The following is a 24,860-nucleotide window of genomic DNA, read 5'->3' on the forward strand; positions in this document are numbered from 1 at the left end:
TGAATGATACTCAAAATCAGAACGCCTCTCCCTCTACAGGGGATCACAGTTCCTCATCAGCAACGGAACAAGGCCTGATGGAGAACGAGTGCGTTCCATTAATAGAAGTAGGCTTCAAAAGGTGGATGATAAGAAACTTCTGTGAATTAGAAAAATTTGTTCTAACCCAATGCAAAGAAACCAAGAACTCTGAAAAAAGGTTTGATGAAACGCTGACGAGAATAGACAATTTAGAGAGGAATATAAGTGAATTAATGGAGCTGAAAAACAACACGAGAACTTTGCGAAGTATGCACAAGTTTTAACAGTCGAATTGATCAAGCAGAAGAAAGGATAACAGAGGTCGAAGACCAACTTAATGAAATAAAACGAGAAGACAAGATTAGAGAAAAAAGGATAAAAAGGAATGAGCAAAGTCTCCAAGAAATATGGGACTATGTGAAAAGACCTAATCTACGTTTGATAGGTATACCTAAATGTGACGAAGAGAATGAATCCAAGTTGGAAAATACTCTTCAGGATATCATTCAGAAAAGGTACTGGGTCTTACTTGTCTTTATATGGCTCTCCTGGCAGTGCCTTACACATAGAAAATACTCAAAGTTTGCATTCTTGAAAAGGCAGCTCCATCAGATACTAGAAACTGTCAGCTAACATTTATCAAAACAAGGAACAAAACTAGTGAATTAGTAGCCTAAACAAAATACCTGAAGTATAATATTTGGCCCTGTAGCACCTATTTTTAATGTTAGTAGCTGATTCTGGATATAAATTAGCTTCCTTTGCACTTATCTTACTTACCTCTTTTCTTTTTTTCTTTGAGATTGGATCTCACTTTGTTGCCCAGATTAAAGTAAAGTGGTAAGATCATAGCTAGGGAGCCTCAAACTCTTGAGCTCAAGTGATCCTCTCACCTGAGCTTCCCAAGAAGCAGCTGCATACCACCATGATTGGCTAATTTTTAAAAAATTATTTTGCAGCTAGAGTCTTGCTGTGTCACCCTGGCTGGTCTGGAGCTCCTGGCCTCAAACAATTCTCCTTTCTTGGCCTCCTAAAGTGCTAGAATTACAGGTGTGAGCCATCGTGCTGGCCTTTTCTGACTTTTAAACAACCCTGCAGCGTAATCTTTGGATTCCTATTTTACAGATAAAGCAACAGAAGCCTCCAATGACTGAGTAACTTTCCCGGGGTCACAAGGTTTGCAAGTGGCTAAATAGGATTTCTACAGACCGATTCTTTCAGCCTGCTGCCCGCCTGAGGTAAACGGGTCTTACTGCCTTAATTCTCAGTAGGTCCCCCAAAGAGGGTGCTTCTTTGCTCCTGAAGGGATGGCACCCTCTGGATTAGCGGGAACGGCAAACGGGGCTCTCACTCCTACCATCTCAGTGACTGTCTAAAGCGCACCGTACCCCAGGAGAGTACCCATATTTGCACACCCGCCGCAGACGTCAGAGCTGAAAGGGGGCCCTAGGGGGCATGGGGCGTGCCCTCGCCCGGGGACCCCGCATTTTACAGCATTAGCTCCATGGAGGCGCACCGGACGGCAGGCGAACAGCTGACCTTCGGCCCCAACGCGGCTCCAAAGCCAGGGGTGGGAACGCGCGGCCCAGGTGGCTGCCTGGACTCCGACCCTGGCCCCTCCGGGGTTAACACTCCCCAGACATAAGGCTCCACACTACAGAGGTGCCGCCGCCGCGTGCCCAGGAGACACTGAAACTCGTTCCTTACCTTCCTCCGCAGTCCTGTGCGGGGGGCTGGCCCGGTCGGCTGCTCTATGCTGCGGACTGGAGGTCGCGGTCGGGAAAGACCCCGCCCAGCGGCTGCTGCTGGAACCCGCCCCCGCGAAGGTCCGCAGCGGGACGCCGACTTACCACAGACCCGTGCCGCAGCCTCCCTGACAGCCTCTCCAGGGTCCCGCACCGACACCAGTGGGCAGGTGACGGGTGGAACCTGGAGGCACCCTCGCGAGGGCCCATGAGGGAGGTGGGAGGGAGCAGCCTTGGCCCGGACTCGCAAACGAGGCACTAGGGCTCCGCGCAGTCCCGCATGTGGAGGCGCGTGTTTCATCGCGTGCCAGAGGAGGGGCGAAGGGCAAGGGGCAAAGGGCAAGGGGCGGATTCCCCCACCCCGCCTCACGCTAGGCCCTGGAGCGCTGATTGGTCGTGTGCTGGGGAGGCGACAAGAGCACGTGTTCTGGCACGTGCCGAAGGCGCGCTAAGGGCCTGGGGCGGGCCCACTCGCGAAGCCCTGGAGGGCAGATTGGCTACTCCAGGAAGGGGGCGTGTCCCCACGTGGGCCGTCCGGGAGCAGGACTATAAGAGATAGAGGCGAGGGCGTCTGTGCGGTCCTGGCTTGGCCATCTCCTTTCACTGGGTGCAAAGGGCAGGCGGTTAATGCTCGGACACCCACCCTGGCTGAGTGTGGTCATGGCGGGCGCTGAGTGGACGTCGCTGGAGGAATCCTTGGAGAAGCACCTGCCACTCCTAGACTTGCAGGAGGTGAAGCGCGTTCTCTATGGCAAGGAGCTCAGGTCCGCAGCCCAGGGGCTAACTTATGGGTCTTGTGGGGCCACAGACTGCGGGGTCTAGGGGAGCAGGCAGGGAGGGGTTCAGGGTCTGAAGGGCTCTGAGGAGGTGGTGAGAAGTCCTAAGTTGGCAGGCAGAGACCATAGTATGTCTTGATGTGACAGCCCTCGGGTCCTTGGGGGGTTTCAGAATCCTGGGGTGACCTTTGCAAATCTCTTCTCCCCCAAGTTACCCAGAACTTGAAGGAAAAGGACGGGATTTTACTCTCCAGGGCTTTCTCTGTGGCCATCCCAACCTTCCTCCCTGGAGCCAGACTTATTTCCTGGGTGTCTGGCCGGATCATTGCCTCCAGCCGGAGCCCCCAAGCAGGTGTACTGATTGTCCAGCCCCAGACCATCCTTCCTGCGGTGACCTGACCTCTCTGGCTGACCCTTGGAAATAGAGGCTGTCTACATTTAGTTGGCAAGGGAACCTTTCCCACTGTTAAGCCATGGGCGTTAGTTACCACGCGCAAATGTTTTTTTACTCCCTGCAAGTTGTGTGCATCACCAGGACTTTCTGAGGGCTTGTGTACTGCTGGACAGTGTGTCCACAAAGCTGAAGAAAGACACTTGCCCTTCGCTCTAGTGTCTCTTCAGTGCATTTCTTACCAGCAGCAACGAGAGGATCTCTTTAATATGTAAATCATATGCTGTTGCTCTTTTGAGCTTAAAATTCTGTAAGGAATTTCCTAGACTCTTAGAATGAAACCCAAACTCTGATCGCAAGCAGCCCCTAACTCTCGTTCAACTTCTTGCTCATTTGTGGGCTCCCTCCCTCCCCCAGTCCAGCCAGTCTGCAGGCACCATGACCTTGCAGGAACCAGAACAATTCACCTGTAACTGAAGGTGTTGATTGGATCAGTGGTTCACAGCCACAGCTGCTGTGGAGTTACTGCAGGGAGGCTAGACCTCAGGTCCAAGGGTGTTTTCACAGCTAGTGGATGATGAAGTTAGAACAGCTGCTTCTGGGGGTGAGGTAGTAGAGAACTTTATCTGAAAGGGCTTTTCATATTCAAAGGGCTGGGTGAACTTTAAGTCCCCTCCCAGTGAATGCACTCATGCTCCTATTTCCACTCCACCTGTAAAGACTAGTTCTTGAGAAGTGTCTTAGAGCTGAGACTCCTAAAAATGTCTTAAATAAAGCAAGAGGTGTCTCATGCTTCTAGGGATGGAAATTAGCTCATTATAAGAGTGGGGTGGGCATGTGTTCCTGGGAAAAAGACAGTGCCTGGGTGCCAGGAGAGAGGTGAAGGAGAAGAGTCTCAGGAAAAGAGAAGTCAATTTCCTACAGAAGTGTTTGGCTGAGGCACATTCTGGAGAAGGGCTGAGGTCAGGCCAAGGACTGCCTGCAAGAGGGATTTTATCTGAGCATTTGGGTCACTCCAGATTGGAAGGGATGATGATAATGGCTGGTGAAATGGGAGACAACCTCTCTTGACCAATGACTGCTAGGCTTTATCCTAGGGCTCACAATAACTACGTGGCTCCTTTTCCTCTCTTTTCCTATCCCCTTTGCTTACTATGTTCTACTCAGCATTTAGCCCTTTCAGCTTTGGTTTTTTTTTTTTTTTTTGAGGTGTAGTCTTGCTCTGTCACCCAGGCTGGTGTGCAGTGGCGCGATCTCGGCTCACTGCAACCTCTGCCTCCCAGATTCAAGCTATTCTCCTGCCTCAGCCTCCCAAGTAGCTGAGATTACAGGCACCTGCCACCACACCTGGCTAATTTTTGTATTTTTAATAGAGACAGGGTTTCACAATATTGGCCAGGCTGGTCTCAAACTCCTGACCTTGTGATTCACCCGCCTTGGCCTCCCAAAGTGCTGTGATTAGAGGTGTGAGCCACCGTGATCAGCCCAGCCCAGCCCTTTCACCTTTTATCCCTAACGTATAAACCTTTGTACTTGCTCTGTCCTTGCAAGTGTGTGGGATTTGGCAATGAACAGCCTTTTGAACTGAAGATAGAAAAATTACTGCTCATTTAAATACTCCAATTCCACTTAAATTCCTATAAACTCCTCAGAGTCTGACTTGGACATGGCTGCCTCTGTGAAGGTCCAGTGGACCTGAAGTCCTCAGCCTCTCTGATCCGACTCCCAGTGTGCTCCACACAAGACCACCTCCTCTCCCAGTTACAGTGCTTAGTAAATGTTTGCTCAGTGAATGAGCCAAACGGGCCTTTGCCTGTGGCAGGCAGATGCAATCCCCAGAGAACATCGATTTTCCATTTTAAGACAGCCAGAACCAAGAAGCCGTCATTCAGTCAACAAACATTCATTGAGCACTTATTTTAGTCTTGGCCACTGGCACTGGGGATACCAGGATGAGTAAGTCATGGTTCCTGCCCTTGGGGACTTTCCATCTTTTGATGGTTGCCTTACACTGTGAGAGAAGGAGGCAGGGAGAGCTTGAGAGAATTTGTGTATTTGGGGTTGTGGGGACATCAAGAAGGCTTCCTAGGGGGACCATGCTTGAGCTACATCCTGGGGAAGGCAGGAAGGGTACCTGTCTCCAGACACCAGGGGACATACCCATTTAGAACTGTGCATGTGAGAGGGTTAGTCATTGAGTGCCCCCCAAGGAAGACCCAAGAGAGGAGACAGGAGTGGCAGGTAGATCTTTGGGGCTCTGAGGCAGCAGAACTGTGACCTGATAATGGTGGAGACTTTGAAGAGTTTGACCTGGCGGTTGAGTGAAGAATGACCTGGAATAACTACTGGATGAGCCGAAATTTTTAAAAAGGGAAAGGAAAAAAGACTAGCCTGGAAAAAGGCAGGTGAAAGGTGAGAGTCCTGATGTGAACAGAGTGCCTGGGGCTGGAGAGACAGAAGGCTTCCTTCCAGAGGTCTTGGGAAGGTCAGTGGACAGTGAGGCAGTGACGATCTTGCTGGCCTCTGGCTTGGACTCTCGGATGAGCAGTAGACATCTGATGAGGAGGATCTTTGGACAGGTTGCATTTGAGTGCTGTTTAGTTCCTAGGGCTGCTGTAACAATTGAAACAACAGAAACTTACTCTCACAGTTCTGAAGACCATAAGTACTAGACCAAGGTGTCAGCAGGGCCATGCTCCCCACAAACATCCTAGGGGAGAATCCTCCCTTGTCTTTTCTAGCCTTGGGTGGCTCTTGGCTTTCCTAGCCAGTCTCCGCCTCTTTCTTCACATGGCCTTCTCCTCTTGTCCCTGTATCTCTCCTGTAGCGTTTCTTCTATTTGTCTTTGAGCAAGGTGCAGTGGCTCACATCTGTAATCTCAGCACTTTGGGAGGTGAGGGCTGGAGGATTGCTTGAACCCAGGAGTACAAGACTGGCCTGGGCAACATAGCGAGACCCCATCTTTATAAAACATTTTAAAAAGTTACCCAGGCGTGGTAGCATGCACCTGTAGTCCTAGCTACACAGCAGGCTGTGGTGTGAGGATCGCTTGAGCCTGGGAGGTTGAGGCTGCAGTGAGCCAAGATCTCGCTTCTACACTCCAGCCTGGGGTCAGAGCGAGGCCCTGTCCACACACATCTTTGGATTTGGGGCTTACTTGGATAATCCAGGTTGATCTTATCTTGAGATCCTGACCTTAATTAGATCTGTGAAGACCCTTTTTCCAAATAAAATCACAATGACAGATTCCAGGTGTCAGGATGAGGACACAGTTCTACCTGCTACAGTAGCTTCAGGGTCCGCAGGTGGAAATAACCCAGTGGCTGGCTATTTGCTGTGTGGAGGTGGGCCTCAGGTGGGAGAGGCTGGGCTTGTTGAGCTGTGCTGGAGATGGTCATTCCAGGTGGAGGAGGAGCAGGTGCAAAGAGAGCGGCCCTGGAGAGAATGCCAAAAAGCCTGGATATTAAAGAGGTCAGAGAAAGAGACTGTGGGAGATTCTGGAAGTGAGGATTCTGGGGCAGGACAGGGAAAGAAGCGTCAGATGGTGCAGAAATGTTTACCCGGTGAGGACATTAGGAAGTCTGCTGGTTTTAGCTATGATAAGGCTGGTGGCAGTTCCTGAGATGGAGCCAGGAGATGAGGCCTGAGCCAAAGGAAAGCATGCGTGGAAGCTCCCTAGGCAGCAGGGGGAGAGAGCAAGTGAGCAAAGTGGAGCACTGTCCCTCTTTTTCTTTCTTCCTCTCCTTCCCTCCCTCCCGTGCCCCCTTCTGTTTCTCAATGGGAGAGACTCTTAACAGCTTCAGTGATGAGTGTGGAGATCTGCAGGTACTAGTGGGGAAAGATGTGCAAGTTAGGTGTATGAAGTGAAAAAGGCAAGTTGAAGAACAGAAAATACAGAATGATGCCATTGAGTCTGTACTGCATCCACGTAGGAAAATAGGAAAGAGACATAAAACATTAAGAGGGGGCTGGGCACGGTGGCTCACGCCTGTAATCCCAGCACTTTGGGAGGCCGAGGCGGGTGGATCGCGAGGTCAAGAGATCGAGACCATCCTGGTCAACATGGTGAAACCCCGTCTCTACTAAAAATACAAAAAATTAGCTGGGCGTGGTGGCGCGTGCCTGTAATCCCAGCTACTCAGGAGGCTGAGGCAGGAGAATTGCCTGAACCCAGGAGGCGGAATTTGCGGTGAGCCGAGATCGCACCATTGCACTCCAGCCTGGGTAACAAGAGCGAAACTCCATCTCAAAAAAAAAAAAAAAAATTAAGAGAGGTTGCTTCTGAGTTTTGGGACTGGGGTGGGGTAGAGAGGGAAACTTATTTTTCATTTTATACCTTCCCCACTATTTAGTTCACCCCTGCTGTGAGCACGTATCTCTTTTGTAACAGAGCTCCTTTAATTATTTAACGTGCTGATGGTAAAGAGCCATCAGAGATGGGAAGATGAAGTTCCAGAAGTGAGAGTTTGCTGAGGAAGCAGGAACTTAGTGTCCTCTGGCAAGGTCTGCCTTGATCCTAGGTGGGAGAGGTGGGGGCCCTGAAGGGCATGGTGGGGCTAGGATGGGAAGTGATGGGCTTTACTCCTTGAAGTCTGAAGGGAAGCCCTGAGCAGGGAGACCTCAGTAGCAGGCTGAGGGGTAGAAGGTCTGAAAGCCAACTACAGGGACCAGGGCGGGCAGTGGGGGCTTGAGGCTGCCTGTGAGGTTATGACTCATTTGCTGGACTTGTCCTGCTGGGCAGTGGGTGATTAATGCTTGTCTTAGTCCTTTTGGACTGCTGTAACAAAATTCCACAGACTTCCCAGTCCTCGTGGGCAGTCACAGGGAGAAAAAGGAGAAGGCTCTCTGTGTCCGTTTCCCCAAAGACCTGTGGGCCTGGTAGCTGAATGGCCCTGTCCTCAGCCTGCGGCCTCACACCAGAAAGATGTCAGGAAGAAGAGCTCTTGTCTGAGTGTGCAAACCTGGCTGTAACCAACACCTGTCTGCAGTCTCCCTCCCCGTCTTAAACCACATAAATTTATTCCTCACAGTTCTGGAGGCTGTGAAGTCCAAGATCAAGGTGCCGCAGCAGATCTGGTGTCTAGTGAGGGCCCACTTCCTGGTGCGTAGATCGTGCCTTCTCACTGTGTCCTTACGTGGTGCAAGAAGCAAGCAAGCTCTCTTGGGGGGTCTTATAAAAGAGCACTAATCCCATTCATGAGGACTCTACCCTCTTGACCTAAGCACCTCCCCAAAAGCCCTGTCACATCTGAGGTTAGGATTTCAACATATGAATTCGGGGCAGACATAAGCATTCTGTCCATCTCAGTGGTCCGCTACACTTCCCATACCAGGCCTTTGGTGGGCACAGCACATGGTCATTGACTGCATCTGCACAGGGTATGGTATGGTCGGTTAGGTTCTCCAAGGTGAAGCTGTGTAGGATGTGGGAGCACAGAGAGGCCTTACGGGTGGTGCCCAGATAGAGAGGAGTGGCTGGGAAGAGGTAGAGCCCCAAAGGCAGCTGTCCTGGAGGGTAGAGCGGCCTCTCCTCTGTTGCCTTGGTTTAGAGAATGAGCTTGCAAGGAGCTGGGGCTGAGGAGGTGGGCAGCCTCAGGGCTGGCCGGACGCAGACACCACTGGAGGGAAGGAGATGGGTAAAGGAGGTCATGCATGGTGGAAAGATGGGGAGAGAGACTTCAGCCAAGTGATGGCTACAGCTGTGTTTCCAGACCCAAGACGACCTCTTCACCTGACATCTTCCTGGTGTGAGACCACAGGCTGAGACACCAGGCAGGGTTCACCAGGTCACTCTCAAAGGCCTGTCTGGCTTCCAGGCCCACAGGCCTTTGGGGGAATAGACACATAAGCCTTGCTCCTTTTTCTCCATGTGTCTGGCCACACACACATGCTGGAAAGCTGCCTGATCATGTCCACCAGAGGGAATTTGCCCTGAGGCTGAGCCCTGCCCTGTGAGAGCAGCCCTTCCGCTGGAGGGTGGGAGGACTGTCTAAGGCAGTCACAGCAAGGGGAGGCACGGTGTGGGCACTGCTGCTATTTCTAACCTGCCAGAGTGACGGGAACCTTGACTACTTGAAAAGCAGGCTGATTGTCAGGGGCGGAACCGAACTCAGAGCTGTCAGGGCCATCACATGAAAAGTGCCTGGCAGGGGGCGGCGACAGGGGGCTTGGGCTGACAGGGCTGTGATTTTGAAAGAAACATCTCTAAGAAAGTGATTTAAAGTAGGAGAGAAATATTATTATTAGATAATGGCTGTCAGGTTATTTTTTGATGTGTTCTCTGGGTATTTCATAATCATCTTGCCCTTAGATGGTAAGGCCTTCCTGGCCAGAGGCCGTGTCCCGTGCCTCTGCGGGCTTCACCTTAGGGCGTGCAACAGGCATCAGGAGGTATTTGCTGTTTGGCCAATGGTCATGTCAGTGGAAGGTTTTATAACTAATTCTCTAGCTTTTGTTAATAAACCACAAAGGTGGATGAGCACTTAGGGCTTCCGTCTGAACACCTGGGCCCCGCCAAGCCCACCCAACACCAGGTGTGGAACTGGCCTCCCCCAGCGGGAGCAGCAGGACAGAATGGCCAGGGTCTTTATTCACCACAAGGCCTCCATATGGTCCCAGGTCATGGTCTCTCCATCCAGCCTTTCTCCTGAGCTTCATTTTCCAAGCCCCTCTCTGTTCCCACAGAGTGCCCCACACCCTAGGCTCAGCACAGCCCTGATTCTGGTTCAGAAACACTTGAGAATCTATTCCCTCCTTTCTGTGCTGACTGCCAGGACTTTAGTTCCTACCCTGATTTCAGCAACTCTAAAACACCAACCTCTTGACTGGCCTCCCCTTTGCCAGGCCTAACTGAGGTCTCCCTGCCAACTGCAGGTAAAGTCCAGGTTCAGTGTAGCGTCCGGTCGTGGCTGGACCCCCTGCTCCCCAGCTCTGTTGGGCTCTGGCACTGAGTGCCTTCTAGCCAGGACATCCTCATCTTTTCTTTCCCTGATAAATATGCAGGAAATAGGAGAGGGATTTTAAGTGGAACAGACTGCCTCCGAATCACCTTCCCTCTTCTTTTCTGCCCATCTAGGAAGCTTGATCTGCCCAGGGAAGCTTTCAAAGCCGCCTCCAGAGAAGACTTTGAACTGCAGGGATATGCCTTTGAAGCGGCGGAAGAGCAGCTGAGACAACCCCGCATTGTGCATGTGGGGCTGGTTCAGAACAGAATCCCCCTCGCCACAGATGCCCCTGTGACAGAACAGGTGCAGACTCTTTTGACCATAATAAATACACAAACGGGGCTGTGGCCCCGCCTTTGGAACATACCCCAGGCCCTGGCTGGCCACATACTCCAGGTCTGCAGGCTTGGGTGCCTCAAACGGTAGCAGATACACTCCTGCCCTGGCCTCCCCATGTCCCTCCGGCCTGCATCTCTGGCTCTTCTGTCTTCCGGTTCTCTCTCTCTCCCTCCTCCTCACTGATCTTTCCACTTCTCCCCAGCTATTGATCTGAAGCTCCATTAAACAACCAGGAGGGTGCCCTTTTAGGCTGCTTGTGCTCTCCACGGGATGCTGCCCCTCAGTCACCTGCCAGGAGGCGGCTAGCCAGCACATAGCGGTCGAGACCGTCCATCTGTGTATTCTTCTGCCTTAATCCTCAAGGCGGGGACTCGCTATATCCAGAAGTCTGCCAGCTGTGGTGCCTGCAGGCTTACGGGAACAGATAGGCATTCACTTATAACCTCACACCTAGTAAATAAAGGTGACGGCATCTTGTATCTCCCTAAAGAACCATGTTGTCACAGACACAGGTGGTTTGCTTTGTACACTTCTCCACAGCATTCCCCAGCTGCTCAAACTTTCAGGGGTTTCCCTGCACAGATTTCCTCAGGATACAGCGTGTTTGAGGATTCTTAGGGATTCTGGAGAAACCTAAGGTCTCTTGGATTCCAGGTTGGGTTCTGCATCATCATTCACATTGGTCCTTCCTTTGCTTTTGTTGGATTCACAGATGTCTGGTTCTCAGTTCTCTCACTTTTTGTATCTGGATTCATTATTGGTGGTTATGTCCCCTCTGTCATCCCAGACTGTCAGGTCATAGAACCAGCTATGTCTTTTCCACCCCCACAGCGCCTAGACGTATGCTTGCATTTTGCTACCACCAAGCAAATGTGTGTTCATGGGGCTGATGCTGTCAGCAAATATCCACAAAGCTGTGGGATGCACAGCCTCTCAAAGGAGGGGACCATAGGCATTGTAAAGAGTTTGTGCACTCTGGTTTTTCAGCCAGGTTCCCTTGGTCTGTCTTTGAACAAACACTTTTGAATGTCTCCTGGGAGCCAGGCATTGTGCCAAGGACAAGCAGACGATGAGGATGCTTTCTTCCTATCCCCAAGGAGCCTGTGGGGTCCTGGGAGTGACAGACAAAGGCCAGGGGGTGCTGAGTTACCTCGACCCTTGGCCCATAGCTGTGAGAGCCTGTAGAGGCCCACAGAGGGGCGACGATAACACCTCCAGGACGATTAGGTGAGAGGAGGGAAGTACATTCCTGGCCCAGGGCACAGCACACACCAAAGCATGGGGATTTAAAAGAGCCAGAGAGGCGAGGCATTCCATGATAAGATGCACACAGGAGAAGTAGAAGTGCAGGACAGTGGAGAGCGGAATCCTGGGCCGAGGGAGCGGCTGACCCAGGAGATGGGTGTGAGCGTGGGCCCTGGGTACAGTAAGCAGCACCATCCTCATTGCTGCCTCTCAGCAACCCCACAGGTCAGGTGGCAGTCTCCCCATTATCAGGTGAGGAAACTGAGGCAGTGTCCAAGTGTCAGCCCAGAGCCTCTGTACCTCCACCTTTTCATGCAGATTTTGGACATAAGGAAAAAACCAAATATAGAACCTCCCCACCCTACTCCCCATACCTGCGCGGGTGGGCATTGATTGTTCCATTTGCAGTAGGATGAGATCCTAAAAATTGCCTTACCAGTAGAACTAAATGGATTCTAATCCTTTTTAAATCCTCAGGTCTCTGCCCTTCATAAACGCATAAAGTCTATCGTAGAGGTGGCTGCAATGTGTGGAGTCAACATCATCTGTTTCCAGGAAGCATGGAGTGAGTCTTTTTTACGATGCTTTTTCTCTACTGACTTCAAAAAATTTTGTATTCTCTCCATGTTGCCAAGAGTGTCTGCTGCCTGAATTTTAAAGAATCTCCTTTGTTTTCTCATGCATAGAAAGGTTCTCTGCCCACATCACCAGGAACCCCGGCCTCCCTGCTGTCATGTGCCAGGCTGTTGTCTGGGTCCCATCAGTTCTCCCACATGGTTCTGAATCCATTCACTCCTCCCCATCTCTATCACTGCCTGGTCCAAGCCCCTGGCAGCTCACCCTGGCTTTTGTAATTCCCTCCAGCTGGTGTCCTGTGCCCTCCCGACTGTTCTTCACCTTCAGATCTCAGCCCAGAGCCAGCCCCCCATCTAAACATTCCTGGTACCATGTACCTTTGTGATTTTTATTTTTATCAGAGCTATACATGCTCATGGTTGAGAGTCAGATGGGTCTACAAGGTCTGTTACCGAAAAATAGCTGTTATCCCCAGAGTGAACACTGAGCTAGTTCCTTTGGAATTTACCTTTATTCATGTTGCTACTTCCCAATTTTTTAGCTTTGCATCACCTGTTGACTTCCCCCCCACCCACCCACCCATGGAAGATGTCAGTGTTAGCCCTTTCCTTCCTCCTGGCCCCTCTGCATACGTGTGCCCTTGTTTTTCTATCCCCCGAGCCATTTTGTCAACTTCGATTCCTTTTTTTTTTTTAAGACAAGGATTGGAGTGCAGTGGCACAATCAATCCTTGCAGCCTTGACCTCCCAGGCCCAAGCAATCCTCCCACCTCAGCCTCCCAAGTAGCTGGGACCACAGGTATACACCACCGTGCCCAGCTAGTTAAAAAAAAAAAAGTAGGGGGTCTGTCTCTTGGCTTTGGAGCCCCTCTCCCTCTGTCTTTGTACAGGGGAGCTTCTTGTGGTTTTTCTTCCTCCCTTCTTTCTTGCCTGTTAAACTCCTTGCTCCTTAAAACTCAAAAAAAAAAGTTTGTAGAGTTGGAGATCTCACAATGTTGCTCAGGCTGAACTTTGATTTCTTTTCTTGAATTACTTTCTGTTTTCCCTAGAATTTGCTTTGTTTTCTGTGTACTTGCCACACATTCAACCCCAAACTTTCTACCAGTTCCTAAATCCCCCTTAATGTGTTTTAGACGTATCAAGCAGTCTATCAGTTTCGTCTCCTCCAAGGAATTTGCCCCACAGCCTTGTGACTGCTGTGGTCTGAGTCAGGTGCCCCCTCTGCTGGCCACACAGTTGCTGTCCTGGGATTCCCCCTCACTGTCATCCTGGGGAATCCCTTTGCCTTGCTCTTGTGTTTCTCCATTCCCACACCTTCCTGTTTCTTGGTTTATACCCTCATTTTGGTAGAGTAGTGTAGTGGATCCTTATACATTTATGTTGCCTTGGCATCCATGTTGAATACAAGTCTAACACTCTCAAATCAGAGACAGGGCTCAGTCACCCTGGGCACAGTTTCCAGTTATACACCACACCCAAATGGCTCAAGCCAAGTGGCCAGAGGTGAGAACTTAAAGGTTTTCTCCCACCAGCAGACTGGGCTGCCCACTTTCCTGCTGCTTCCTTTAAATGAACCATCCAGGCATTTGGCCATTAACTTTAGATGACTACATCTTAGTTACTATATGTACTGCTAGCTGCCCCACACTCTCTCTGACTCTTCATTTCTGCCTCATCTGACCTGGGGAAAGAGAACTGCCCTCCTGACTCATGGCTTTCTCCCTGCCTAGAATCTGTAAGTAAAATCTGAACTTGTTTCCTATTGCCATGGTGTGTTGAATTTGCACCTTCCATGAGAAGAACCAGGGGCTGCCCCTGGCTGGGTTTTCCCTGGGATACCCGGGAAAATATATCTGCCAGTATAAACAAGTTTCACTTAACAGGGACTCCTGGTCACAGGTTGGACAGACAGGCATTAGGCTGTCCACCACGTACAAGATGTATCCCGGGAAAGGCATGCTGTAGAGACCACGTCCAGCTCCCATCATTTGCTGTTAGTGCTGGGTTGCCAGCTGCTCTGGTACTAGAGCCCGCATTTAACTAGGGACTCTCAGAACAAGTAGTTCCCTGAGGAAGAACACATCAGAGGTAAACTTTTTGAGGCCTTGCCCATCTGAAAATATGTTCCTTCTACAATTTTCTTGATAGTTTGGTTGAGCATCAAATTTTAGGTTAGAAATCATTTTCCTTCAGAAGTTTGAACACGCATTGTTCTATTGTCTTCTAGCTTTTGGGCATTGTTGAGTAGTCCACACCGTTTTAATTTGTGACCCATTGTGACTTGTTTTTTTCTGGAAGACTGTTGGAGTTTCTCTTTTTCACCAATACTCTACAATTTCATAATGATATCCCATTGTGTGTATCTATTTTAATCTACTCTAGGCACTCTGTGGGTTCTTTCAGTCTAGAAACTTGGGTTCTGAAGATCTAGGAAATTTTCTTTTCTTTTTTTTTTTTTTTGAGACGGAGTGTCACTTTGTCACCCAAGCTAGACTGCAGTGGAGCTATTTCTGCTCACTACAACCTCTGCCTCCTGGGTTCAAGCGATTCTCCTGCCTCAGCCTCCCAAGTAGCTGGGATTATAGATATGTGCCACCATGCTCAGCTAATTTTCATATTTTTAGTTGAGATGGGTTTTTGCCATGTTGGCCAGGCTGTTCTCAAACTACTGACTTCAAGCAATCTGCCCATCTCGACCTCCCAAAGTGCTGGGATTATAGGCATGAGCCATCACGCCCAGCTGATCTAGGAAATTTTCTTGCATTATTTTATTCATTATTTTCTCCTCTTTTTTTCTCCTTCTAGACAGTCCTACTATTAGGATATTGGAACCCTGGACTGGTTCCCTAATTATGTTGTGTATTTCCTCCTATTTTTTTTTTGTTTGTTTGTTTTTGACACATGGTCTCACTCTGTCACTGAGGCTGAAGTGCAGTGTCACAATCGCAGCTCACTGCAGCATTGACCTCCTAGGATCAAGCAATCCTCCTGCGCCAGCCTCCTGAGTAGCTGGGACCACAGATGCACGCCACTACGCCTGGCTAATTTTCTTGAAAAATTTTTTTTTTTTCTGTAAAGATCAGGTCTCGCTGTGTTGCCCAGGCAGATCTCAAATTCCTGAGCCCAAGCAATCCTCCTGCCTTGGTCTCCCAAAGTGCTGGGACTATAGGCATGAGCCACAGGACCCAGTCACCAAGCCAGTATCCTATTTCTTATCACTTTGTCTTTTTGCTCAGTTTTCTGGTGGATTTGATCTGATTTGTCCATCAGCCCTCCTATTCAGCTTTTCATTTCTGCTGTCAAATTTTGAATTTACTAGCATTCTTTTGGTCTGAAAGTCCCTGTTATATTACATCTTGTTCTTGCATCATGGTTGCAATATCTTCTCTTAGCTCTAAGGATATAAATATTAAGTAAATTTTGTTTTCTCTCTGCGTGGTCCCTACTTATTCCAAGTTGGACTCTGTTTTGATTGCTCATATTTTAAGAATTGGGGATTAAAAATCTGTGAGCTCTGAGTTTGTAGGAGGAGCTCACCCACTGAGCTCCATCATAGGGTGATCTGATTTAGTGGTAATTTCCAGGTAATCCTGATGTTAGTATCTCTGGGTCATTCATTTCAGGCTGGTCAGAGTCCCCAGAGATATTTCTGCTCTCTTGTCAAGAAGGTCCAGCATGCTGATGTTTACCCAATCCTCTGTTTTGACACGTCATGTGCTTTCATCTGCCCTGCTTCTCCAAAGCCAAAGAGCCTCTGCTGAACCATCTCTGGAGGATGAACCTTTAGCTTTCTTCTAGGGCGGAAGGGGCAGGTCCTAGCCTCTTGGTGTGGAGAAAGGACTTGGGCTTCTAACTACCGCTTCTTCTTTTTTTTTTTTTTTTTTACATGGAGTCTTGGGAGGGCAGTGGCACAATGTCAGCTCACTGCAACCTCGGCCTCCCGGGTTCAAGCAGTTCTTCTGCCTCAGCCTCCTAAGTAGCTGGGACTACAGGCCCGTGCCACCACACCCGGCTTTTTTTTGTATTTTTGGTAGAGATGAGGTTTTGCTATGTTAGGCTGGTCTCAAACTCCTGACCTCAGTTGATCCACCCACCTCAGCCTACCAAAGTGCTAAGATTACAGGCATGAGCCACTGCACTTGGCCCTAATTTGTTCGTTATGGGTTTGTTTTTGTTTTTTTTTTTTCAGACAGAGTCTTGCTCTGTCACCCAGGCTGGAATGCAGTGGCGTGATCTCAGCTCACTGCAACCTCTGTCTCCCAGGTTCAAGCAGTTCTTCTGCCTCAGCCTCCTGAGTAGCTGGGATTACAGGTGCATGCCACTACACTCAGCTAATTTTTATATTTTTAGTAGAGACGGAGTTTCACCATCTTGGCCAGGTTGGTCTTGAACTCCTGACCTCAGGTGATCCACCCACCTCAGCCTCCCAAAGTGCTGGGATTACAGGCGTGAGCCACTGCGCCCAGCCCCTGACTGCTGCTTAAGTAGACCTTTGACCAGTCCTTGTTTATCATCCTTCCCTGCTTCCCAGCCTTCAGAGGTACCTGGTACGTACCCCTGGTTCCTGAGCTTTCGAGAAGCAGGAGACATTCTTTACTGCTAGCAGGACCCAGTTTTCTCTGATCTACTGAGAGATTTGCCTGCATCCACCTTCCAGCTACTTGTGTTTCAGTACTGCTTCCCCTCCCTCAGTGCCCTATCCTTGTGGGTAGAAGCCTTTGCATGAACATTGCTTTCCTATCATGTTGATGGGGTTTCAGGAAAGAGCTCGTGTCTGTGTCCAGTCTGCATCTCTACCCATAAGTTCATGACGTTTTCCTGTTTTTTGATACATTTCTACTCTTCATTAGGCTATGAGCTGCATGAGGACAGTACCTGTGTGTGTTTTTCCCCAACTCTCCACCCATTCCTGTTTTATCTTTAGTGGCAAGAATAATCCCTCGTGCATGACAGGCTCTACAAATTAGTATTGACTGGATAATTGAACTAACATCTTCCCTTTCTTGGATCTGGAACTCCCTCTCATTTATCAAGGTCCAGCACAGGCACCCCTCCTTTGTGGGGCCCTGGGGCCTCCCCCAGGCAGAGCTGACCACTGTGTCCTGCCAGGTTGTGTGGCCACAACAGGTTCTAATTCATCTCCTTCCCTCTAGGCTGGCAGTTTCTGAGGGCCAGGTGTTGGGTCAATGCTTGTGGAACCCCTTTCCTTCTAGTTGAAGAACTGTAATTGGGACTTTGCAGCCAGCCTCACCCAACCCCCTCTTCCACATCCTTCTTTTGAAAGTGTGTTTACATTAGAGTGGTTGTGTAAACAGGAAAAGAAGTCATTTATTCTCTGGGGGCACTTGACTCACTCCTAATGCTCTGAAAGCTGAGAATTAACGGTCATTAAGGAGCATTTGTGTTTTCAACAGCTTTTCTGATGGCTTCCTTAAAATAATTCATCTCTCTTCACAGAAGGCGAGCCTGGGGAGCCTTGAGCCTGGTACCAAGGCCCCCGGGGCTGTTGCTGGCAGTGCCTGCTGCCTACTTGGCAAGATGGCAGTGGTGCCATTGGCAGGATATTTACTGTGGTACTCTTAGGACTAGTCTTTCTGGGACTGGAAGGAATTGAGAGGCTGAGGCTTCTCTTCCTTCTCTGTGAAATAAAGGGGGTGATGCCTGCTTCACAGGGATGTTGGAAATGAGCTCTAATACAGGAGTTATAAAGAAATATTTTTAGGCAGCTAGAAAAAGGGTAAAGGTTCTTGTGGAACCTTTTCCTGTAATAAGAAGCAACCCCTAAACCGTTTCTTTTCTAACAGGAAAGGCTTCTTAAAGACCCAGGCTAGCAAGCTTTGATATGCAAATGCAGGCAATTAGAAACTAGGTCCACCCAACTTGGCCAACGTGGTGATTCCTGCCCTCTTCTTGTCACCACCTGTGCCAAGTGTTGTGGCTGCCTCCAGATAATTCACGCATGTTCAAGACATCACGGCGGCTCATATTTGCATATCAAAGGGCTAAGGTGGGAGGGCTAGGTTTTTTGTGGACTACTTAAATGACACACCTGGTCAAACCAATCCCCAGGGCCCTATGCAAATCAGACACCACCTCCTCCAGCCTCCAAATATAACCAACCACCTTTTCCACTGCACACAGGGTATCTCTTTGTTCGGAGACCCCTGTCCCTCTGTCTCTGTATGGGGGATCTATTTTCTATCAAGCACCGTGTTTCACATGTGCTTGGCATTTGGGAAATGCTGGCTACAATTGTTACTCCTAAACAGGCCATAAGCCCCTACCAGAAGCCAGTTAAACACTGCCCCATCACATCAGGCAGCTTTCTGCAAACCCTCCTCAAGTTAGTTCAAAGTAGCTGGAACAATAGCAGACAACTGGAAACTTCTGTCAGGCTAATCCCTTTAAATGAAATAGACTTGGGCTGGGCATGATGGCTCATGCCTATACTCCCAGCACTTTGGGAGGCTGAGGCAGGGGGATCACCTGAGGTCAGGAGTTCAAGACTGGCCTGACCAACATGGTGAAACCCGTCTCTACAACAACAAAAAAAATTAACCAGGTGTGGTGGGAGGCAGCTGTAATCCCAGCTACTTGGGAGGCTGAGGCAGGAGAATCACTTGAACCTGGGTGGTGGAGGTTGCAGTGAGCTGAGATTGTGCCATTGCACTCCAGCCTGGGCAACAAGAGTGAAACTCCATCTCAAAACAGCAACGACAACAACGAAACAAAGAAATGAACTTGGGTTACTGTGATGTGGGAGATCTACAGAGTGTACTGAATTGGTCCAGATAAGGAATTCAGTTTTCCACATTGAGAAAGAAAAAGATGAATAGCCCAGTAGGAAATAGGCAAAGAGTATGAACAAAAAAAATGTAGGGGAGGAATCCAGACTGGCCAGTGAATATATGGTCAGGGGCTCAGCCTCACCAGGCATATGGGAAACATTTACTCACAATGAGGCAGCATTCACACAAGCAGACTGGCAGGTACTGAAGGTAACTCCATGCACTGCAGATATCCATGTGTGGCTGGGCTGTAGAGCAGCATTGCATACATAGCAAAAGGTCCCAAGGCCCACTCCAGCACATTCCCCTCCTTCCCCTGCATAGGGGTCTGCTCTGAACCTGGTGTGCATAGAGATGACCAGCATCTTTGAACTGTTACTATGTGTGTACCTACTGTTTGGAAGGAGAAAAAAAGTAGCCGGGCACAGTGGCTCATGTCTGTAATCCCAGTACTTTGGGAGGCTGAGGCAGGCAGATCACAAGGTCAGGAGTTCAAGACCAGCCTGGCCAACATGGCAAAACCCCATCACTGCTAAAAATACAAAAATGAGCCGGGCATGGTGGTACATGCCTGTAATCCCAGCTACTCAGGAAGCTGAGGCAGGAGAATTGCTTGAACTCAGGAGGCAGAGGTTGCAATAAGCCAAGATTGTGCCATTGCACTCCAGCATGGATGACAAGAACAACACTGCATCTCAAAAAAAGAGAAAGGCAAACAAAAACCAGTGAGTTGGATGAATTTCCTACAGAATTAGCCCCTGGTGGGGCCTGGCCGGAGATTATGAGAATAGGAGCATTAATCCTTGCAGATGCTCATCCCATCCAGTGGTACTTTTTGTGGGACCATTAATGAGTAGCTTTTCTTATTTCTGAAGAAGCCTCCCTGTCACTAGGAGGAGGGAGGGTCCCAGTGCCATCCCTAGTAACCTTCTGATACTTTACCCAAGGAGTCTTCATGGAGCTTCTGCCACCTTGCAGATTGGCCAACAGCTTGAGATCTGCTGGTTGGGAACTTTTGCTATTTAAAACATTTTTTGTAATTGTGGCATATAGATATATATAACAATATTTACCATTTTAACCATTCTTTTTTTTTTTTTTGAGACGGAATTTCGCTCTTGTTACCCAGGCTGGAGTGCAATGGCGCGATCTCGGCTCACTGCAACCTCCGCCTCCTGGGTTCAGGCAATTCTCCTGCCTCAGCCTCCTGAGTAGCTGGGATTACAGGCACGCGCCACCATGCCCAGCTAATTTTTTGTATTTTTAGTAGAGACGGGGTTTCACCATGTTGACCAGGATGGTCTCAATCTCTTGACCTCGTGATCCACCCGCCTTGGCCTCCCAAAGTGCTGGGATTACAGGCTTGAGCCACCGCACCTGGCTAGCCATTCTTAATTGTATGATCTGAGGCATTAAATACATTAATGTTGTTGTATACCATCATCACCTTGATCTTCAGAACTTTTCTCATCATTCAAAATTGGACCCCTCTACCCATTATACAGTATATCCCCTCTTCTGGCCCCTGACAGCTCTACTACTTTTTTGTCGTTCGGAATTTGACTACTCTAAATACCTCCTATGAGTAGACTTCTACAGTATTTGTTTTGTATCTTAGCATATTCTTTTTTTTTTTTTTTTTTTTGAGGCAGAGTCTTGTCTGTCACCCAGGCTAGAGTGCAGTGGCATGATCTTGGCTCACTGCAACCTCTGCCTCCCAGGTTCAAGCGATTCTCCTGCCTCAGCCTCCCGAGTAGCTGGGAATACAGGCGCCCGCCACTGCACCTGGCTTTTTTTTTTTTTTTTGAGACAGAGTCTTGCCCTGTCACCCAGGCTCGAGTGCAATGGCACGATCTCGGCTCACTGCAACCTCCACCTCCTGGGTCCAAGCGATTCTCTTGCCTCAGCCTCCCAAGTAGCTGAAATTACAGGCATGTGCCACCACGCCCAGCTAATTTTTTGTATCTTTAGTAGAGATGGGGTTTCACTATGTGGACCAGCCTGGTCTCGAACTCCTAACCTTGTGATCCACCTGCCTCTGCCTCCCAAAGTGCTGGAATTACAGTCATGAGCCACCCACCATGCCTGGCCCTTAGCATATTCTTAAAGCTTCATCCATATGAGCATGTATCAGAATTTCTTCCCTTTTTAAGAGGGCTGAGTGATACTCCATTGTGTATATATATGCACCACATTTTACCTATCAATTATCTGTTGATAAGACAGTTGGATTGTTTCCAGCTTTTGGCTGCTGTGAATGATGTTCCTATAAACATCAGTATGCAAATATCTGTGCTGCGATTGTTTTTAAGACTTTGGAAAAGACATTTGGCCCAGACTCTTGTTTGCCATGAAGCCCAGAGGTAGGGGCTGCCCAGTGCCCACAAACAGGAATGGGACCCAGAAGCCAGGCCATGGCACTCCTGAGGCTGTATTCTCTTGCAGTGACCTCCTGCTGCTGGACTGAGGAGCCCCGCTCAGACGCTGTGCATCTTGGATATAATTCTGCCCTTTCTCCTATTTATAGCTATGCCCTTTGCCTTCTGTACGAGAGAGAAGCTTCCTTGGACAGAATTTGCTGAGTCAGCAGAAGACGGGCCCACCACCAAATTCTGTCAGAAGGTAGGACATTAACTGTGCCTCTGGTAGCAGCTGCCAAATATGTGCAAGTCACAGAGCACAACCACAGCTGCTGGGTATGGCCCTTCACCATGGAAAATGCACTCCTTTGGTGTTTGTTTTGCCTGATAAGATTAGATAAGACTATTTGCCACTTTTTTTTTTAGGATACTCTTTTTTTTTTTTTTTTTTGAGTTGGAGTTTCGCTCTTGTTACCCAGGCTGGAGTGCAATGGCGCGATCTCGGCTCACCGCAACCGCCGCCTCCTGGGTTCAGGCAATTCTCCTGCCTCAGCCTCCTTAGTAGCTGGGATTACAGGCACGCACCACCATGCCCAGCTAATTTTTTGTATTTTTAGTAGAGACAGGGTTTCACCATGTTGACCAGGATGGTCTCGATCTCTTGACCTCGTGATCCACCCGCCTCGGCCTCCCAAAGTGCTGGGATTACAGGCGTGAGCCACTGCGCCTGGCAGGATACTCTTAAAATTGGAGAGTGTAAGGCTCCAGAAGGGCCATTAGTAGCTTTTTTAGGCAAGGGAGCTGCAGCCCAGGGAGGGTGGTAGGAGGTGACTTTTGTAGTAAGTCCTGCAGCTGGCAAGTGGCAGGGCTGGCATTCAGGGACCAGAGGGGCCAGTTCCTCGATGAGAGCTCTGCCGGCTCCGCTGCAGTTAGCTTGAGCCATGGAAGCTTCGATTCATGGCCTGTGTCTCATCAATGTAGAAATTGTTTTTGATTTTTCTTCATTAAAACCTCATAATACATGTCGTGTGGTCCCATTTATATGAACTGTCCAGCATAGGCAAATCCATAGAGACAGAAAGCGGATTAGTGGTGGCCAGGAGCTGGGGGCGAGGAAGGAAGGGAGTGATTGCTAATGGGTGCAAAGTTTCCATTTAGGGTGATGAAATATTCTAAAATTAGATAGTGGTGATGATTGCACAACTCAGAATATCCTGAATACTACTGAATTTCACACTTCAAAAGAGTGACTCCTTGTTCTGCTCTTTCCCCACTTCTCATTACTGGACTTGACCCAATCTTAAAGTGAATCTTAATGTTGTGTGAATTATGTCTTAATAAAGCTGTTACCAGAAAACCCGTAACATTTCATGAGGTGACGAAGGGTAGTTTATCCTTATTTTCAACTCTAACAAAAGAACTCTTTTCATTTCTTTGTATTCTGCTTCAGATTTTATGTATATACTTCGGGGCTTTTGGGGCACAGCTATATATAATCATGGTGACTTTATCAATACTTTGTTGCGATTCCAAACACTCGTGTTCTCAGGCTATAGGGGGAAAAAAACTCTCATTCACCGGGTTGTTGGTTCCTTGCTATGGAGAAAAGAGGAAGGGGACTGGTTAGGGGACTTTTGCAGATGATAAACCTGAGCCAGGGCTGGAGGAAGAGTGTAAAAGGGAGCTGATGCCAGGGACACTCTGCCTCCACAGGGACTTAAGGCTGCTCTTAACATGGCCCCTAGTGCTGCTTTCCAAGTGTGCCTCTCCTCCGTCCTGTCGTTAAGGCCAGAGATCATGATGGCTAATTAGAGCAGAGGACAAATGACCCACCGGGCTGCTCATCCTGGGGTCACCAGGGCTTGATGTTCTTACTTGAGACAAAAGGAATTTGATGCCAAAGAGTTTTATTTTTGGTATAGGTAAGAAGTTTGACTATTCTTTTTATTCTTTTTTAAAGTAGTAAAATATATATAAAATGTACCATTTTAACCATTTTAAGTTCAGTAGTGTAAAGTATATTCACGTTGTGCAGATCTCCAGAACTTTTGCATCTTGCAAATCTGACTCTATACCCATTAAACAATAGCTCCCCACTCTCCCAACCCCTGGCAACCACCATGCTATCAATATTATACTTTCCATTTCTGTGAATTTGACTACTCTAGATACCTTACACAAATGGAATCATATAGTATTTGCCTTTTTGGCACTGGCTTGTTTCATTTAGCATATCATCAAGGTTCATCCATGTATAGCATAGAACCATAGCATCTAAGGCTGGATGATACTCCATTATATGGGTGTGCCACGTTTCGTTTATCCATTCACCCATTGATGGGCACTTGGGTGAATGGATGAATGAAACATGGCACATTTCACCCAAGTGCCCGTCACATTTGTAAACGCATGTTCATTGCAGCATTACTCACAGTAGCAAAGAGATTGCTATTGTGAGTAATGCTGCAATGAACATGCATTTGCAAATCTCTTTGAGACCCTGCTTTCAATCCTTTTGGATATATACCCAGGATTGGGATTGCCAGATCAAATGGTAATTCTTGTGTAATTTTTTGAGGAACTCCCATATGGTTTTCCAGAGCAGCTGCACCATTTTGCTATACCACCAACTGTGCACAGGACAATGATGATTCTTATTTAGCAAAGCGTGGACATCAGGGCATTTAGTGTTCCAAACAACAAATGCAAGTGATTGCTCTGACCCAAGCCTAATGATTTAGTAGGATCATTAAATTCTTCTTCAATAAAAAACTACAACAATTGGTTTGAAAGTGGGACTCTGCTATATTCATCATTTTTCCAGCTGGCGAAAAACTATAACATGGTGGTGGTGTCTCCCATCCTGGAACGAGACAGCGAGCATGGGGGCATTTTGTGGAATACAGCCGTGGTGATCTCCAATTCTGGAGCAGTCCTGGGAAAGACTAGGAAGAACCACATCCCCAGAGTGGGTGATTTCAACGAGGTGAGCCACCGTCAGACAGATAACCAGCCCTGCTCACTTGCCCCTGTGTGTTGTGGATCTCTGTGGGACTTTCTGTGGGGAAGTTCCGTGCAGGGTAATGCTCCATGTCATGCACACTCCACTGGACCACAGGCAGACAGGATTCAGGTGGGACTCTCAGAGGAGTCCCAAACACCTTTAGCACAATGGCGCATTTTTTTTTTAATACAACCTGATTTGGCCTCCTGAATTCTTTGAAGTAAGTGGTATGTATATAAATTAAAACCAAAAACAGGCTAGGTGCGGTGGCTCAAGCCTATAATCTCACCACTTTGGGAGGCCAAGGAGGGAAGATCGTGAGGTCAGGAGTTTGAGACCAGCCTGACAAACTTGGTGAAACCCTGTCTCTATTAAAAATACAAAAAAACAAATTAGCTGGGTGTGGTGGCGGGCACCTATAATCCCAGCTACTTGGGAGGCTGAGGCAGGAGAATTGCTTGAACCCAGGAGGCTGAGGTTGCAGTGAGCTGAAATCGCACCATTGCACTCCAGCCTAGGCAACAGAGCTAGACTCCGTCTCAAAAAACAAAAATAAATATTGCACAAACATGAAATGATTCCTGTGGCCCCTTTTCAGACTCAGAGCCTAGCACGCCACAGCCCTGTCCTTGTTTGGAACGTGGCATTCTTTGTCCATGACTCATGGGGGGG

General features: G+C 48.6%; 1 protein-coding gene across 2 annotated transcripts in view; it reads left to right on the forward strand.

Moving 5' to 3' along the window:
* The first annotated feature begins 2,338 nt into the window (after positions 1-2,338).
* The window catches only part of UPB1 (beta-ureidopropionase 1), a 35,857-nt gene continuing 13,335 nt past the window's right edge, over positions 2,339-24,860 (forward strand). Inside the window, exons 1-5 of one of the 2 annotated variants that reach the window (XM_021673935.2) lie at positions 2,339-2,530; positions 10,009-10,180; positions 11,939-12,026; positions 21,352-21,446; positions 24,009-24,170. In XM_021673935.2, coding sequence (XP_021529610.2) covers positions 2,394-2,530; positions 10,009-10,180; positions 11,939-12,026; positions 21,352-21,446; positions 24,009-24,170 — 654 coding nt within the window. In that variant the 5' untranslated portion in view covers positions 2,339-2,393. The remainder of the gene's footprint in view (positions 2,531-10,008; positions 10,181-11,938; positions 12,027-21,351; positions 21,447-24,008; positions 24,171-24,860) is intronic. The other variant, XM_012454159.3, reaches the window with a different exon arrangement.

This window comes from Aotus nancymaae, unplaced genomic scaffold (assembly GCF_030222135.1).
Source record: "Aotus nancymaae isolate 86718 unplaced genomic scaffold, 86718_ANA_hifiasm-v0.15.2.pri h1tg000210l, whole genome shotgun sequence".
Classification (NCBI taxonomy): domain Eukaryota; kingdom Metazoa; phylum Chordata; class Mammalia; order Primates; family Aotidae; genus Aotus; species Aotus nancymaae.